Below are 17778 nucleotides of genomic sequence, written 5' to 3'. Positions count from 1 at the left end.
AGGGGCCGTAGTCCCAGCTACTTGGGAGGCAGAGGCAGGAGAATCACTTGAGCCCAGGAGTTGGAGGTTGCTGTGAGTTGTGATGCCACAGCATTCTACCCAGGGGGACAGCTTGAGGCTCAGTCTCAAAATAAAAAATAAAAATAAAAATAAAAATAAAAATTTAACACCTGAATTGAAATATTCTTTACATGTAAAACACACAGCAGGTTTCAAGTAGTTATTATGAAAAATAGAGTGTATAATATCTCATTAATAATTTTTATATCGATTACATATTGAAATGATAATTAGATTAAATGATTAGATTAAATGGATAGATATGATATCTTAGTGAGCATTTAATTTGGAGATCTGCTTCACTTTAGGCATTTTCATTTTGTATTTCATCTTTAACACAGGAATAAAATATGAACTACAGGACCCTGGGAGGGAGCAAAGGGGAATTTCAGTATTTGGGCCTCAGATTTCACAAGCCAGTCCCAATGTCCTCAGTTATAACTTGATCTTGCCCATGACTCTCCTGGTTTAGTTTCTCTAAGAAATGTCACTATAGATCTTTTTTTCCTTATTCTATTTCCCACAGGGTGAAAAAGGTGACATGGGTGCGATGGGCCTGCCAGGGTCAAGAGGACCAATGGGCTCCAAGGTGAGTGTGTGATCCAGATGGACATTCCCAGGTTTTCTGTTCTAAGGCTCTAGAACAACTGCCATCTACCAAGAAGGGGACCAGATGGGGCTGCTCCCCTGGGCTGGGGAATGTCACAGGTATTAAAGGACCTAGCAGCAGGGTGCTTGCCTTTACCAGCCCTTTGTGGGGGCATCATGCCCTGGAATACAGAGGCACAGGGATGCCATTCCTGCTGTTCTCCTGGGCAGTGAAGGTCAAGCCTCTGGACAATAGGACTGATGGAAACCTTTGATCAAGTCTTTGCAGGGTGAGAAAAGCAGTGTTCCTTTTAGGCCTGTTATAAACACAACCTCTGGGACATCTCTGCATTTATTGCTATAACCCCACTAAAACGTCCAGCACAATGTGGAGACACATATAACCACCATTTTCAGAGATTCCTTCCACTCTTGCACCAAACCCGAAGGTCCTACAGGGCTGACTATAAACGTTCCTTTTGCTTTCTTTTAGGGATATCCTGGATCCAGAGGGGAAAAGGTTGGTGCTGGTCTCTGATGGCATCCAGAGCCTGGTGTGGGGAGAGGCTCTGGCTTCGGTAATAGCAGAGGGTGGGCCCTGGTCTCTCTTTAGTCAGCAACTGCAGTGACTGTCCCTAGATCTTTCCTGTCCTTTGTCAGTGGGCTGAGACAGAAGTAAGGGGCCTCTTGAAACAAGGAAGCAGGTTAAGGTGGGAACCCCATGGAGGCAGAGGCCCTTCCCACAGAGCAGATGAGCAAATGAAGGCCGGGCCAGGCACAGAGTGGACACAGTCTGCATGGTGGGCGGAGGCAGATGGCAGACGTGTGTCTTTAGGCCAGGCTTCTGCCACCAACCTTCTCATCTGCTCAAAACCAAACTGAACTGAAACAAAAGCAGCATAACCTGGGGACAGTTTCCCACAGGATGAGAGAGGATCTGGACCTAGGATTTTTTGTGAGTTGCCCTTTACTAATGTAAGAGATCTTTGGGGTTCAAATAGAAGGTAGATCACAAAGCATTCTGTCCCTGGGCAGGTCACCTACTATCTCTGAGCCTAACTGCCTGCCAAATGAAGCTACTGGCTTAGGGAGCTCTTCAATTTAAAATGTTCCACTTGTCCCCCATGGTATTAACTGTCTCCTGTGGTTTCCTCCTAGGGATCCAGAGGTGAAAGGGGTGATGTGGGTCCCAAAGGAGAAAAGGTAATGGGCATTGCACAGAAATGACACACTTCTATGGAAATGGCAGCCTCTTGTCCACCCCCACCTGTAGACGGATGAAGGACTGACAGACAGGCCTCCATCTTTAAAGTGGCCAACCAAGCTTGTCCATAGCTCTTTCAAGTGTTAGTTATTTCAGAGATGGTCACAATGTTCGATGTTCTTTTCACAGGGCTTCCCAGGATTTCCTGGAATGTTGGGGCAGAAAGTAAGTACCTAGAAGTTAGCCCTCTGTTAAAAAAAAAAAAAAATCAGGCCCTCCAAGCATAACAAAAAGAATTCTACATCTTTGTCTACCAGGGAGGAAAAGTGGGTTTAACTAGGGAAGGTTCTGGCTTAGGGTGGATGGTAAGTTGCCTTACATACTAGAGACAGGTGGCCAGATGGTCTGAAAGCTCACTCCAACCCAATGTGGAGGGGAGGACACCCCCAGAGAGAGGCTTTTCGTTGCTTTTCCTGCCTCCTAAAGGGCTATGGTAGTATTCAAATTCAGAAACCAATCTGAAAAGGGGCTCAGATCTGAGTTACAAGGGTCAGGGCCCCCTCAGGGCATGGGCCTCAGTGCAAAGAACAGGCATCTTTAGCTTAATGTCATTGCTACCTAAACTCTTACCGCAGTCCTTCAAGGGTGGTGCACATTCTGCCAGAGAGACACAGAAGTATTTAAATAGTTAAATGTTTAGTGGATATCTTACTTGGAAGAAGACTTAATAAAGGAATCAGTTTCAAGGAACTTTTTTTTTTTTTTGGTTTGTTCGTTTGCTTTTGAGACAGAGTCACCTCTGTCTCACCTCTGGTAGAGCGCTGTGGCATCATAGCTCACAGCAACCTCAGACTCTTGGGCTCAAGTGATTCTCTTGCCTCAGCCTCCCAAATAGCTGGTACTATAGGTGCCCACCATAACACCCGGCTATTTTTAGATGTGAGGTCTCTCTCTGGCTCAGGCTGGTCTGGAACCCATGAGCTCAGGCAATCCACCCACCTCAGCCTTCCAGAGTGCTAGGATTATAGGCGTGATCCACCGCGTCTGGCCAGTTTCAAGTAACTTAAAGGAAAAAAATTTTCTGTGAATTACAATAGAGTGGTGTGCATGCAGATTTGTCCAAGATTGTGAAGGTAGCCATTGGCAACAGATTGTTGGAAAGTTTGACTTAGAATAGGACCTAGGGAAGAAGAATAATAGTGGGTTAGGGGGAGTATCAGAGATTAAAGACAGAAAAATAAAAGAAAAAATAAAGACAGAAAGTGCATAAATGGCCACTTAGAACAGCTTTTGGCTGGGTCCAATAGCTCATACCTAAAATCCCAACAATTCGAGAGGCCAAGGGAGGAGGATTGCTTGAGGCCACATGTTGGAGACTAACCTGGACAACACCATGAGACCATATCTCTACAGAAAAATCAAAACTTAGCAAGGCATGGTAGCATATTCCTATAACTCCAGCTTCTTGGGAGCCTGAGGCAAGAGAATCACTGGATCACAATGAGCTGTGATCACACCACTGTATCCCAGCTCAGCTCAGATGACAGTGCAAAACCCTGTCTCTAAAAAAAGGAAAAAAGGCTGGACATGGTAGCTCACGCCTGTAATCCTAGCACTCTGGGAGACTGAGGTGGGTAGATTGCTTGAGCTCACAAATTGGAGACCAGCCTAAGCAAGAGCAAGACCCCATCTCTACTAAAAGTAGAAAAAGAAAAACTAGCCAGGCATTGTGGTGGGCACCTGTGGTCCTAGCTATACTGGAGGCCGAGGCAAGAGGATCTCTTGAGCCCAAGAGACTGAGGTTGCTGTGAGCTACAATGACACCACAGCACTCTACCCAGGGCAACAGAATGAGACTCTATCTCAACAACAACAAAAAAGGGACAGATCCTAAGCTAACATGGTGGTATTGGTTGCTTATGTCATATGGCATCAGAAATTGTTATTTTAAACCTAGGTCTCAGAAGTAGTCTTCAAACATGCAAATGAATGCCCTCTTAGTATTTTTAATTTTTTAAAGTTCACCTTAAACTTTTATTTTCCAAACTTGAATAAACAGTCTTATCTGAATTTATCCAGCCAGTAGAAAATGTTTAAATATTTTTAATCAGAGACCAGGTGTGGTAGCTCATGCCTGTAATCCTAGCACTCTGGGAGGCTGAGGCGGGTGGATTGCTTGAGCTTAGGAGTTCAAGACCATTCTGAGCCAGAGTGAGACTCCGTCTCTAAAAATAAAAAATAAGCCAGCTGTTGCAGCCAGTGCCTATAATCCCAGCAACGTGAGAGTCTGAGGCAAGAGAATCACTTGAGCCCAAGAGTTTGAGGTTGCTGTCAGCTGTGATGCCACAGCACTCTACTAAGGGTGACATAGTGAGACTCTGCCTCAAAAAAATAAAATAAAATAAAATAAATGAAAATAAATAAGTAAATAAAATATTTTCAATCATGTGTTAATTTATTATGATATGTCACCACCTTAAGCTGTCGGAAACTGTTCCTGTGACCCTAGATAGGGTGCTGGATTTTAAAAAATAGATAAATTATATAAAAAAAAATAAAGGAAGCATTAAAAGATAAAAAATAATTTTATTTTTCAATATTTAAAATAAAATTAACTCAGTGTGACAGTGAACCTCAAAGAATAATAAAAATCACTGTAAAATTATGACGGCTTCTCTGACCTGACCACTATCCCATTTCTAGACTTGCCATCTAAAGAGATTTCCTCTCCTTTCATGGCAGCCTGTTTTAAGCCAGAGCTGATATGATAACCATAATTATGTCCTAGGAGGAGAGAAATTAGATCAAGAAATTACTGGCTGCTTCCAGTTGATGTGGAGAAGGGCCACAGTTCCTTCTGAAATCTCTTTAAAAAATTCATGCTGCCTGTGCCGCTGTTTTCTCCCACACAAACAAGACATCCCCGGTCCCCTCTAAACAGCCACAGGAAAATTGCACAAACAGCTCCATGGACGCGTAGAAAGCACCCTGTCCTCTCACATTCTCTCCCTGCCTAGATTGCTGAAAGATGCATGAGTTGGAAAGAAATCATACATGAAAGGACAATTCTTGGTGAGGCAAGACACTGGTGGCTTGAGTAGGGACAAATTTATTACATTGGTTGAGCTGACAGGTTATTTCAGAGCTTTACGCTTGATCCATTCTGTATACTGGCGTTTCCCGGAGCTTTCCATTGTGTCTAACTTCTGAGCTCCACACAGAAAGGTGCTGGGGGTTGATTGCTATCTCTGAGTGGGTGGGCGGCTCCTCACAGGCACCAGCTGCTGACTAACAGAGATGCTTGTGGTTGTAGTTGCTAAATTTATCTCAGTGGTGGTGCTTTCTGGGCTGTCGGGGGATGGCTGGCGATAGGAATGAGCATCCCGTGGGTTCATGACTCAAAGAAAAAACATAAGCGTGGTCAGAGTATACACTTCTATACACTTCTACACACTTCTACAAGTATAGAAGTGTAATAGAGGGAATTGCCTGGGGGAAAAAACCCTGCAAAAATGTTTTCTGTCTCTTTAAAATGTCCCCCGTTCTTTTGGGGAACTGAGACCTACATCCCTGCCTAGGGTGGTGGATGGTGGTTCTATGGGCAGGGGAAAGTCTTCTGTTCTTTGCGCAGCAGAAGCTGAGCAGTCAGACTGACATAGGGTGGGCAGAGGTCATGGCAGAGATGGGACAATTAAAATCATTAATTGTGGTTAAATGGCAATATTGTAGAATTGAGGGCCCACTCTTTAAAAACTCTGTATTTCTGCTGATGTACAGAAACTTGGACTTTTAAGTCTTCCATTTTTCTTTCTTTGCTGGCAAAATAACAAACTTCTTCCTTCTCCTCAATCACTTTACCTTGTTTTCTGATGCAGCTTCTAGGACAAGTGCTGAGCTTTCAATAACAGAAGAAAAAGAGAAACCAAGATGGATAAATGGGTTTTGTGAAAGATTGGCCTTAAACTATGAAATTCTGCATTTGGAGCATTTAGCTCTGAAAGTTCAACATACGCTTATCAAATAGGAATATCGTTTACATAGTTTTCCAAGCCTTTTTCCATAATTATAATTGATTATTTGAACATTTGTTTGGAACATCTCTCCCTGCAAAAATCAAATGGAACTCAAACCAATGTTTACTGAAGAGTGGGGAAATAGATTCTTCCAAGTAAAGGTCATTGAATGAGCAGAAACTTCCTAAAGATGATGGGTGGGAAAACTGTGCCAACCTTTCATTCAAAACATTTACATTTAAATTTGTGTTAAAAACCAAACATAACCAAGCACAACACAGAATTTCAACTAAAAGAAAAAGCATTTTCCCCAGAGAGTCATAGTGTCACGGGCACTCATGGGACAGAACTACACAAATCTCCCACTCTGGCTATGCTGAATGATGGTTCGTCTCGCCCATTTGGCCACCAAAATGTGTGCTGTCCCACAGATTTCTCTCTCAGATAAGAAATATCCCACCCAGGGTTGCTTTCTTTCTTCCTCTTCCTTGAAAAGATGTGCATACCTTTCTCAGGACTTCATCACTTCTCAATCTCCCAGGACAGCTCAGTTGGAAAGATCTAGAAACCGTTAGATAGATCTGTGTAGGTGTGCCTACTGCACGTATCCTAATGTCTATCTTACTTCTCTTTCTTCTTTCCAGGGTGAAATGGGTCCGAAGGGTGAGCCTGGGCTAGTAGGACACAGAGGACCCACGGGAAGACCAGGAAAACGAGGCAAGCAGGTAAGGATCCCAGGACCTGCTGACCTGGGGGTGCAGGGAGCAGCAGGTAGTGGGGGCGGGGGTTCAGGCAGAGCTATTTCATAGACCCAGACGCAACATCCTTTGGGTTGTTGGACAGAAGTAGCACCACTTCTGGAGACCACCGTCATCCTTAGGTTAACCAGAGTTTGAGGCAGAATGGATAGGATGCTCCATTAAGACTGTGTGCAAGGCTAGATGTGAGAGTGGATAAGAGCAAGTATCTTCACCAAAGCAAGTTGGAATGGAAGCCGAATGTGGTCAATTGCCCAGAAAATCCACTTTTTGCCCCACTATCCCAGACATAAATGGGGGTTTGAAAAAGAGTCCCGATAGTTCCCTGCTGTTGAAGAGTTTTCTGGGTCCCAACAATAGGGTGTTTTTGCCCCACTCAAGCCCTCAATTTATAAGTGACCTTTTCTATTGAGTTTATTAAAGGGTTTGGAGACATTGTTCATTCTGAGCTCCTACCGGTCAGCAGGCTCTTGTGTTAAGCCTTGTGATGTGACAGAGAGAGGAGAAAGGAAGAAGCATTTGCCTTGGCTGGCTTGAGAGCTGTAATGGATGCTTCAGAGAAACATCTGGTCTTTTCTCTAATAGACAAGCACTCCTGAGAGAGGATGTGCCCTTTTACTTTTTTAGTTACATTTAGTTTACCTCCCTTCCCATTATAAATGTAATATAAAATCATAATAGAAAACTTGGAAAATTCAGAAATATGGGTGGGAAATCATCTAAAGACTTAATATCCAGTGGTTATAACCACTGTTGGTGGTTATAGTGTCGTTTTGGTATATTTTTTTCCAGTATTATTTATTTTTATACTTTCTAGTTGTTTGGATTTTTTAAAAAAAAAAAACATTCATTATATTATTATTAAAGTAAAAAAAATTTTTTTGAGACAGTCTCACTCTGTCCCCCGAGGTAGAGTGCTGTGCCATCATAGCTCACAGCAACCTCAAACTTTTAGGTTCAAGTGATTCTTTTGCCTTAGCCTCCCAAGTAGGTGGGACACAGATTAATGACACAATATGCACATTTTTGCTTGTTACTGCAAGGCATTTATTAAGCATGTTACAACATCTTTTAAAATGTCTGCATCTCACACCTATGGTGCATCTTACAAGGGTACATGTGAAATTTACTAGGTGTAGAATATAAATGTCTTAACACAATAACTAAGAAAATGCCGTGAAGGCTATGTTAACCAGTTTGCTGAAAACATTTCAAATTATATATAAAACCAGCACATTGAACCCCATGATTGCATTAATGTACACAGCTATGATTTAATAATAAAAAAAGTCTGCATCTCATTTTAGTAAAATGAGTAAATAGATTGCCTGGTCAAGAGAGGCCTATTCAAATTATATACAAGATAACCTCCATAAGTTGACTACCCAAGGGGCTGTAACAAACTGGTCAGCATACAGAAGTTATCAACATAAGGACCTGGGCCTACTGTACTGACCCATACATGAGGTGCATGTCAGTCTATGAAAATTAGGTCAATTTAAGGAAGTGTTCAGTGTAGGGAGGTGGTCAACTATGGAGGTTCTACTGTTTAATGCTGAAAGGTGAATATCTTTGTATGTAAAGCTTTTTCCATACTTTAAATTATTTCCTTAGGCTAGATCTGTGGTTCTCAAACTCTGTTTTACATTAGCATCACCTGCGGGGGGTGTTGATTGACTACAGATGTACAGATTTCCTACACCTGGTGCAATGGCTGTAGTTCAAGTGTGCCTCTCATTGACCCAAGGACTGATATAACTGACCTGGAATAGGCCTTCAGCATGGGGGATTTATTTATTTATTTATTTAGAGATAGAGTCTCATTCTGTTGCTCAGGCTAGAATGCCATTGTGTCATTGCTCACAGCAACCTCAAACTACTGGGCTCAAGTGATCCTCTTGTATCAGCCTTCCTGAGTAGCTGAGATTACTGGTGCCCACGAGCATGCATGGATAGTTTTTGTAATTTTAGTAGAGATAGGGTCTTGCTCTTGCTCAGGCTGATCTCAAACAATCTACAGAGTTCAAGCAATCTACCCTCCTTGGCCTCCTAGAGTGCTGGGATTACAGGAGTGAGCCACTGTGCCTGGCCAGCATGGGGTTTTTTGAAAGCTGTCCATGTGATTCTAATGTGCAGCCAGGGTTCTGAACGATGGTAACACTACAAAGCCAATTCTGGTCTTTTCCAAGTACATTTAGAAATTATACGGGCTCTAGCCTGGGGAATTCAGACTGCAAATTCACTTTGTGGTCACACTATTCCAGTCCAGTTTCCAAAGTTTTACAATGGGTAGCTTGATCGTGGCTTCACAACCATGCCACAGATTTCCTTAAAACTAGGCTGAGAAAAAGGAGGAAAAAGTGGGGCACGGGGTCTGTTCTTTTACCACTTTCTCTGCTGATAATTTCAATCTAAAATATTTTATGTTTGGGGTTTAAAAAACCTGTTGGCTCTGTCCTCAAGTACTTTTCTGGGGCTATATTTGTCTTTTCTTGATGACAGGCAAAGCCAAAAAGGCTATTTCTTGACCCTGTTGACGTTGATTCACTTCTAGTAATCTTAACACTATACTAAAATCACACTTGGGAGCTCAGAGAAGTTAGAGAAATGAGCTTAAGCTTTCTACAAGACATTATAATCAACTCGAGTGTGCTCCAAATCCTCGGGGTCTTTCTAGCCACTCCACGTGTCTGGTGGGAAAAGGCCGCTCCCTGAGTGGTTAGCCTTGGAAGCCTGCCACGTACTTTCTTTTTGTCATGAATGAATTTCCTGGTGTAGACATAGTCTTACATCTCCCAGGTTTGTTAGGCCAGCAGAGCTGAGTTTCTGGAGGTTATTGTAAGTCAATCCAAAACCAGGAATCAGAAATCCAAAAGGGATTTCGCATTAGAATTTTCTAGGCAGAGGATTTTAGAGATCACTTAACCCAGTTTCCTAGGTTTATTCACAGGCGGCTGAGGGCCAAGGAGGTAGAGTTGATTGCCCAAGACCTCCTCAGCTAAGCCAGCTTCAATGCCAGGGTTAGAAATCAGAGTCAAGACCAGCCTTTCCCCACATCCCTTCTTCTCTTAATCACCTTTTTACTTGAGGACTTGTCTTGGGGAAGCCCCAGGAAAGCAGCTGTGGACTTTATTATAAAAACTTATAGTTTACAGAGACAGAACAACTTCTTTGAGAGAGATCACCCAACTTGTGGCAAATAAGGAGTAAAGAATGCCTTTCCTGGAAAGATATGGCTCATTCTGAGCAGATGACTGATAAACAGAATATCCCATTACTGCTGGTGTCAGAATTAAGAAGCATCCAGCTCCTTCAAGCTTTGGCACTTCCTGTGCTCAGAGCCAGCTGACCTGGCTGTTAGAAAAACAAGCCTTAACTGTGACTATATTAAGACGGCGTGACTTCCTTTGCCATTCTGGGACCCATCTTGGTTACTGCCTGGAATGCTTCAGCTTGGGCTAAGGCTTAAGAACTCCCTCCATAAGGATGGAATTGGAAATAGTCTGACCTCACAGGTCCCATATGAAGGGTTTACGAGTTCCATGGACATTATTGAGAGGGCCTCCGGGGTTAGGTTGACAAGGAGGCAGGTCGCATGTCACCATTGTGATTGGAAAGGAGACGCTGGCATGCCTACTTCCCAAACTTGGGGAAGATCATGTTTCATCAGGCAAGTAAGCCTGCCAAGGCACAAGTATAGTAAGGAGAGCCAGGCTAAAGATGTTGGGTATCAATCACTGCCCTGATTAGCCCTGGGGGAGGAGTGGACAATTTGAAAATTGCTCATAGGAAGAGCCCAGAGCATGCCCCAGCCAAGGTTTCTGGGGTCACCCCTAAGGGCAGCTTTGAGGGGGAACCAAGTGTCTGATCTGTGCTCTTGAAGCTCCCAGAGTGAGTAGAATGGCTTTATTTTATTGTAGTTTAGTTTAGTTTTTGAGCCAGAGTCTCACTCTGTCACCCTGGGTACAGTGTCATGGTGCCAAAGCTTACAGCAACCTCAAACTCCTGGGCTCAAGTGATCCACCTGTGTTGGCCTCCCAGAGTGTCGGGATAATAAGTGTGAGTCACTGCATTTGACCCTAGAACAGTTTTAGGCGAAGATGTGCATTTCCTTAAGAAAGCAGAACTTCTTCAGGACTGACTTTCTTTCTTTTTTTGTTTTTTTTTTTTTTTGAGAGAGACAGGGTCTTTCCCTTTTGCCCAGACTAGAATGCAGTCACATGACCATAGCTTACTATAACCTTGACCTCCTGGACTCAAGCAATCCTCCTGCCTCAGCCTCCTGAGTAGCTGAATTACAGATGCCTGCCACCACACTTGGCTAATTAATTTTTTAGTAAAGATGGGGGTCTTGCTATGTTGCTCAAACTGGTCTTGAACTGGTCTCAAGTAATCCACCTTCCCTGGCCTCTCAAAGTGCTGGGATTACAGGTGTGAGCTACTGTGCCTGGTCAGGACCTCTTTAACTGTGTGAAACCAGGCTAGTTGCTATGATAATCAGCATTCTCCACATAGTCCTTCATTCTGGGCAAACATTTTCACCTTGGAGATTTTTGTTAGTCTCATAACAAACCTATGTGGGTATACATTTACTGGTCCCATTTTGCAGATGACAAAAGTGAGGCACAAAGCAATAACATGAGTTAACCAGGGTCTCATGGTCAATGTGAAATCTCCAGATTTAGCAGATGGGCAAAGCTGCCTTCTCTTTGTGTTTCCAGCATTTCTTTTCTCCCTCATTTCCTCGGCGAAAGGGAGGAGAACAAGACCGACTGAAGCCCACAGAGAGCTTGTGTCTCATGGGGAAGCATTGATAAAATCACTGCTGAGATAATTTATATCCTCTGACCTGGAGTAAATGCCATGAAGGGAAAAAGCCAAGTTATGAGAAGGTTGGGGAGGGCTTTGCCACAAGGACATTGAGCTAAGAGTCAGAGGGTGGGTGGCAGTTAACTAAGCAAAGGGGAGGGAGACGAGTTTGAGGCAGAGAGAAGTGTCTTGACGGGAGGATAACAGGCATAATGTTCTTGAAGACCAAAAAGACCAAAATGAGGCTGGAAAGCCTGGCCATGCAGGGCCTCAGAGACTGAAGTAAGGAGCGAGATCTTTGTCCTAAGAGCAACGGGAAGCCATTGAATGAGACCAGCTCTTATCGTGAAATACAAGTGGTTCTGTCAAGCAGTCAGAGGCCTGAGTTCTACACCCAACTCTGCCACCTCCATGCAAGTGACTCACCTGGGTAGTTTCCTCATATACCCAGGTCAGGGTGTGGATTGGATTGATTCCTTACAGCTGTCATGTGTCATGTTTCTAGAACAGAGCAAGAACTAAGGTCTGCAGACTTGTAACCATTGTTATCTCAATGTCACTTTCCCTGAACTTTTTAGGAGCTAAGTGGTCAAGACCTTTGGGGCTGCATTCTGCCCTAGGCTCTTGCCCCTAAGTGCAAGGTAATTCCCTGATTTAGAGACAAATGGGGAAGGAAGTTTGTTATGTCATACTATGGTAACAGGCTCTGCCTTTCTTTCCATTAGGGACAGAAAGGAGATAGTGGAGTTATGGGTCCACCTGGCAAACCTGGGTCTTCTGGTCAACCTGGCCATCCAGGCCCCCCTGGGCCCCCAGGTCCCCCATCTGCAGGTAAGAGCTACCCTGCTTCACTTGATTTTGTGTCACACTCCTGGGCAGCTTCTGCAGAGAGGACACCAGGAGATGCCACCAGAGCTCTACCTTGTGTTTTAAACTGGAAACTGCCAGAGGCATTTTAATATCTTTATAATTTCTCTACAATTTAGTTCATTCACCTTTTATAAAAGCGAGATAAATGCCATTCTAGATTTGCTTTAGCATTTTGGAGAACAGAGGAAAGAAAAAGAAAAAAATTACCTTGAGGATGTCCTTTATACTTTAAGTGAAAAATAGCAGGCACATATTTCATCAACTCACACCTTTTTCTAGAAAAACATGTTTCATGGCTCCAAACAATCTTATTGAAACTACAAGAGATTTTTCTGTCTTACAACATTATGGAAGAGTCCTTATTTATTTACATTGACTATCAAAAGAAATTACCAAAAAGAAATAAAAATTCTGCTATCGGAGAGGGCATAGGCACTCTCTTATTTTACCTCGTTTAATTTGATGAGCTAAGCCCTGTGTGGCATTCCCTTGTCAAATCCTTTGTAATGCCTCTCACAGCACATCTGTATAAAGTCAGCCTCCCTAGGTCCAAGAAGACCATTTGCTGACTGTGCAAGATTTTCTGTCCTCACTTGTACAAAAAGAATAAAAAAAATTTTATTCCATCTTTTTAAAGAAAATGAATACATTTTAAAATTCCATAGTGATGGGGGGCAGTGCCTGTGGCTCAAAGGAATAGGGTGCCGACCCCATATGCCAGAGGTGGTGGGTTCAAACCCAGCCTGGCCAAAAATTGCAAAAAAAAAAAAAAAAAAAAAATTCCATAGTGCATTCCCCTCCCATGTTTACAAGAATGTATTTTTAGTGACATCATAGGATGAGCAAGCAATGTCATATTTTATTATATCTTTTGAACCAAACTAAAGCTGACTCTGAGACTCTGATCTCCTAGGATGCCAGAAAAATTCAGTCTCAGTCATTATTGGGGTTTTCACCACTCCTCCAACACTGCAAAGGGGTAGGAAAAAATCCTAGTGAATTGTGGCAGAAAAATGTCAGGGAAGGTCCTTCCAGCCTTTGGTCTACCCTGTTGTCCAAGTCTTATGGTCTGTGGATACTTAGTGTCCTCATGCCACGAGTGGTTATTATAATACTTCCAAGGCTAGGAATGTTGGTCCCTGTAATTCAGCTCCCCAAGGAGTGTCCCACAACCCTTCCTTCTGAGACCTGGTCTCTTCCTCAGGATACAGGGGCTTTATTCTCTCCATGTCTAGGGGAAATCTCTCCTCTTCCACCCTCCAGCCCCCTCCCTCCTTATCCTCCTTGTATACCAGCACCCAGTTGGGAGTTTTGCCTGCCTGAGAAGACAAGGCAGCAAGGCAAGTTTGTATTCAGATAGTACCTGCTTTTAGCAAGGACAAGAAAGCACAAAGCTCACTGCCTTTTTGAAACTGGAGGAAGAGGAAATATTGGGAAAACAAAGATCAGTGAGTACGGCAGTGATTTAATTTGCCACATCCCCAATGTTGTTGAAAGAAGGAGATTTGAGATGCAGTCCAGGCTGCATGTTCACACTCTGTGATCTGTTTCTGGGAGTCAGCTGGATGACCTATATGGGGTTCCCTTCAACTAGTCCTTGTCCTCCTTGGTTCTGACATGCATAACATTGCCCTGGAGTCCCATGACCATGAACTGCCAACACCAGAGACTGAACACATGGCCTGAAGCTTGGGTTTTGCTTTTGGAAGGGACTCTCTTGGCCCTTGGGGTGCATAGGTGCTTGCAAAACTGAGTAGTCGTCCAGAGGCAAAGGGTAGGGGACACAGTGGGGGCACAGAGTGGTTTTCTGCAGACTGAGACCATAATGGTCTTAGTTGATAACTCTATTTATCTACGAGAAAGGCCAACCCTCACCTGACTTGAATTCTGGTTCCCTCCTGGGGCCAGAGATTGCATGAGAAGGCCAGGACTTTGGGTGCCTATAGCTCAATGTTTAGAGCACTCATCCCCATGTACTGGGGCTGGTGGGTTTGAACCCAGCCCGGGCCTGCTAAACAAACAAACAAAAAAGAGACAAGCCCAGGGCTGTCAGCAGCTCCTCAGGCGCCCACTGTTGTGTCTTGTCCGTCTTTGGTATATTGCCAAAAGACCTCTTAGCAGGCTCAAGAGAGTCGTAGTTTCTCTCCCTGACCTTCCAGCTCCTTTTTTTCTGCTGCATACGCTCACCTCCCTTTCCCCTCCATCACCCCACCCTCCACCAGATCCTAGCCTCACTGCAGTCTGTCCTTCACTGGACACCTGGCTCCCTGCCAAGCTGGAGCTTATTGCTGTGTTCTTGATGGGACATGAACTGGCAAGGAACTCCTGTCATGACCTCGGCTCACCCAACAAAAGCCTGTGTTTCCTTCAAGGCCCTCCCATCAATAAGGCCTCCTTCGGGCCCTAAGAGGACAGGTCACCCCCACCGTCAGTGCAGGTTGCAGATTGCTGTCTGTTATGGCCCCTCCACTGGTAACTGCTTGCTGCAGAGGTCTTTCATCTTCTTGGGGTGGCATCCTTCCTGAGGGCAGGATCTGAGTCAGCTGCACTTCCCAGTGGTGCCTGGTAGTGGGGTGGGCAGGGCTGGCCCCTGAAGGTGCTCCTGGTTCATCTCCTTACAACTCTGAATAGGATGCTGGCAAACCTCCCTTCCCCCACTGGCTCTGGGGCCATGGTTCTGGAGGACAGCAGCCCGAAAGGGTGTGGCCACGTCTTTGGATTGACATCTCCTCCCTATGCCTTCCTTTGAGTCACTTCCTTTGTGAAGAGCCTTCCAAAGCCAGGGGCTGAAGAAGCGAAAGAGACAAAACGGGGCAATAATCCTGGTCTTTGGAAAATTCTGGAGGGGTGGGAAGAGAAGGGGAGGAAGGAGTTTAAAAGAGGCATCCCTGTGCCTGGGACCAGTCAGATAATAATTCAGAGTTGGAATGGGCCCCCAAAACGATTCCTGATGCTGCCTTTGAGAATCTGATAAAAAGTCCTAACTTGCTCTCAGGAAAAAATGTGTGTACCTACACCCAAGATCCTGCACACTATTTCCCAGGGTTCCAGGACCTCTGCCCCACATCCATTTTGAGATGTCCCTGGGCTGTAGAGACCATAGGTTAAACTTCGCTGATCTAGTCCAGACCTCCCTTTCTCAGTAAGAACCTTGCGCCTCAGAGAGGGATGACTTTACAAGATCACAGAGCTGACTGGTGGCCAGCTTGGGCCAGAATCAGGCTGTGACTCCTCTCAGGGATGCTGTCTTCTCCGACTCCCCTCTCCTGACCAGCTCCACTGAGGCAGCCAGTAGAAGCAGGAGCCTCCCTGGGCAGAGAGGAAGCACCAGGTGCCCCAGCTGCAGGTGTGGTGGTGAGGTAGGCCCACAGGAGCAGTTCCCTGAGACGGAGGCAGGGAAGTTCAGGTTGCTGTGGCCTTCAGTGCAGCCTAGCGAAAACAGACAGGAGTAATGGATGCCCTCCAACACTGGGAGGCTCCCTGCCACGTCCTGTTGAGAGACTCCTTAGGTCCTGGGATCCAGCACTGAGGGACCAGATGGTGCTGGGGAGGTGGAGAGGGTGGGAGCTTTAATAACCTGAGTTACAGGGAAAGAGGGGCTGGGAGGTAGAGAGGGAATGAAAGCAAAATGCCTTTAGGATGTAATTTGCAATAATCCAATCATGAATTTGGCTGATGCCTTCCTGCACCCAGACTGTATATAAGTGAATCAGCATGGTACCTGGGAATTGCCAGCTTCCTGAGAGCATCAATATTCTTGGAGTTTGTCTTTTGAATGGCACAGTGTTAAGTCAAACATGAATTCAAATCTCAGCCTCACCATTAATTAGCCAGCTAATGGGACAGACTTCTGACTTGCTCTGGGGCCTTGTTCTGGAGGAGTTGTTGGGTCACAGAGCCTTCCAGAAGGCTGCTCTATTGCCACTTTCATGTTCTCAGGTACAGAGCTTTCGCACCTCAGCTTCCCCCAGTGCTTAGTTACCAAGACTCTTCTTAGGCTGATAGAGTCTCTGTCACTCGGGTTCTGAGAATATCAGAACATAAGACTAGAGCTTTCCCCATAGAATTGTGTTTATATTTCTTGTTAGAACAAACACAGCTTAGCATAAGATGTCGGCAAACCTCTCTTCCCCTCATGCTGCCAGCATTCGGATCTCAGGTGTGTCTGTCAACAGGCTCGGAAAGTCTCAAGGTGGTGGGGTCTCCTACTCAGCAGCGGCTATTTCCCCGGGGTGCTGGCCAGATTCCTCCCCTAGTGTCATTTGATTTCCTACTCTTCTGGGATCTACAAACCGTGTTCCCAATTATCATACTACCTGAACACCCCTTATTTTCCCAGGAGAAGGGAAAATCTTTTCATTCTCCATCTTTTCTTCTCTTCCTGCTCTTCCTGTCAGGTGGTTCCTGCTCTAGTGTTTTTCTACCAGCTGGAGTATGACTTCTAGCTTTTTCCAAAGACCTTTTCTCTCCAATTAGTCTGTATTAATTTATTCATTCAATTTATCATCAAATGTGTGACATGCCCTTACTTACTGTGTCCAGTCCTACTGAGTGAAAACAGGCACCAGCCCTACCCTTGTGGAGCTGACTTTCTACTAGGGCGACAGATCTCTATTGAAAAGTCTCAGTGGTGACCATAGCTCATTGGGTAGGGTGCCGGCCACATAGACCGAGGCTGGTGGGCTTGAACCTGGCCGGGCCACCTAAAACAACAATAGCAACAACAACAAAAATAGCCAGGCATTGTGGCAGGCACCTATAGTCCCAGCTACTTAGGAGGCTGAGGCAAGAGAATCGCTTAAGCCTAAGTGTTTGAGGTTGCTGTGAGCTGTGACGCCACGGCACTCTACCCAGAGTGACAGCTTGAGGCTCTGTCTCAAAAAAAAAAAAAAAAGGAAAGAAAAATCTCGCAATAGAATCACAAACAGAGATAACTGCTGGGAAGGAATAGCATAAGGAACCATGAAACCATATCTGAGGTGAACACGACAGTGTGAGGATTCAAAAAGGCTCAGCGAAGTGATGTTTGAGCCCAAATCAGAAACGGGTTAGGTGGCACCTGTTAAGAAGAGGGATGGAGGACAAAGGGAGGGTGATTTGGTAGGAGAATGGCCTGTGTAAAGATCATTTCCTGGGTGGCACCTCCCATGGTCCAAGGAGTAGGGTGCCGGTGCATATGCCAGAGGTAGGGGGTTCAAACTCTAGACCAGAGGTTCTTAACTTAGTGTACAGTGGAATCTTGAGAGCTTTTAAAAGTAAGGATCCCAGGGCAGTGCCTGTGGTTCAGTGGGTAAGGCGCCGGCCCCATATACCGAGGGTGGCGGGTTCAAACCCAGCCCCAGCCAAACTGCAACAACAACAACAACAACAACAATAACAAATAGATTATTAAAAAACCAAAGTGGGGCGGCGCCTGTGGCTCGGTGGGTAAGGCGCCGGCCCCATATACCAAGGGTGGCAGGTTCAAACCCAGCCC

The 17778-nt window shown here is 44.9% G+C and overlaps 1 protein-coding gene across 1 annotated transcript in view; it reads left to right on the top strand.

The window, feature by feature from the left end:
• COLQ (collagen like tail subunit of asymmetric acetylcholinesterase) overlaps positions 1–17778 on the top strand; it is a 45808-nt gene that overhangs the window by 18725 nt on the left and 9305 nt on the right. The window contains exons 7-12 of the mRNA XM_012805818.2: positions 587–649; positions 1142–1168; positions 1807–1851; positions 2042–2077; positions 6510–6590; positions 12158–12263. Of these exons, the coding sequence (XP_012661272.1) occupies positions 587–649; positions 1142–1168; positions 1807–1851; positions 2042–2077; positions 6510–6590; positions 12158–12263 (358 nt within the window). The remainder of the gene's footprint in view (positions 1–586; positions 650–1141; positions 1169–1806; positions 1852–2041; positions 2078–6509; positions 6591–12157; positions 12264–17778) is intronic.

This window comes from Otolemur garnettii, unplaced genomic scaffold (genome assembly GCF_000181295.1).
Source record: "Otolemur garnettii isolate 467f Iridium unplaced genomic scaffold, OtoGar3 scaffold00002, whole genome shotgun sequence".
Taxonomy (NCBI): Eukaryota; Metazoa; Chordata; class Mammalia; order Primates; family Galagidae; genus Otolemur; species Otolemur garnettii.
Note: the sequence above shows the minus strand (reverse complement) of the source record. Positions and strands in the feature narration are given on the sequence as shown.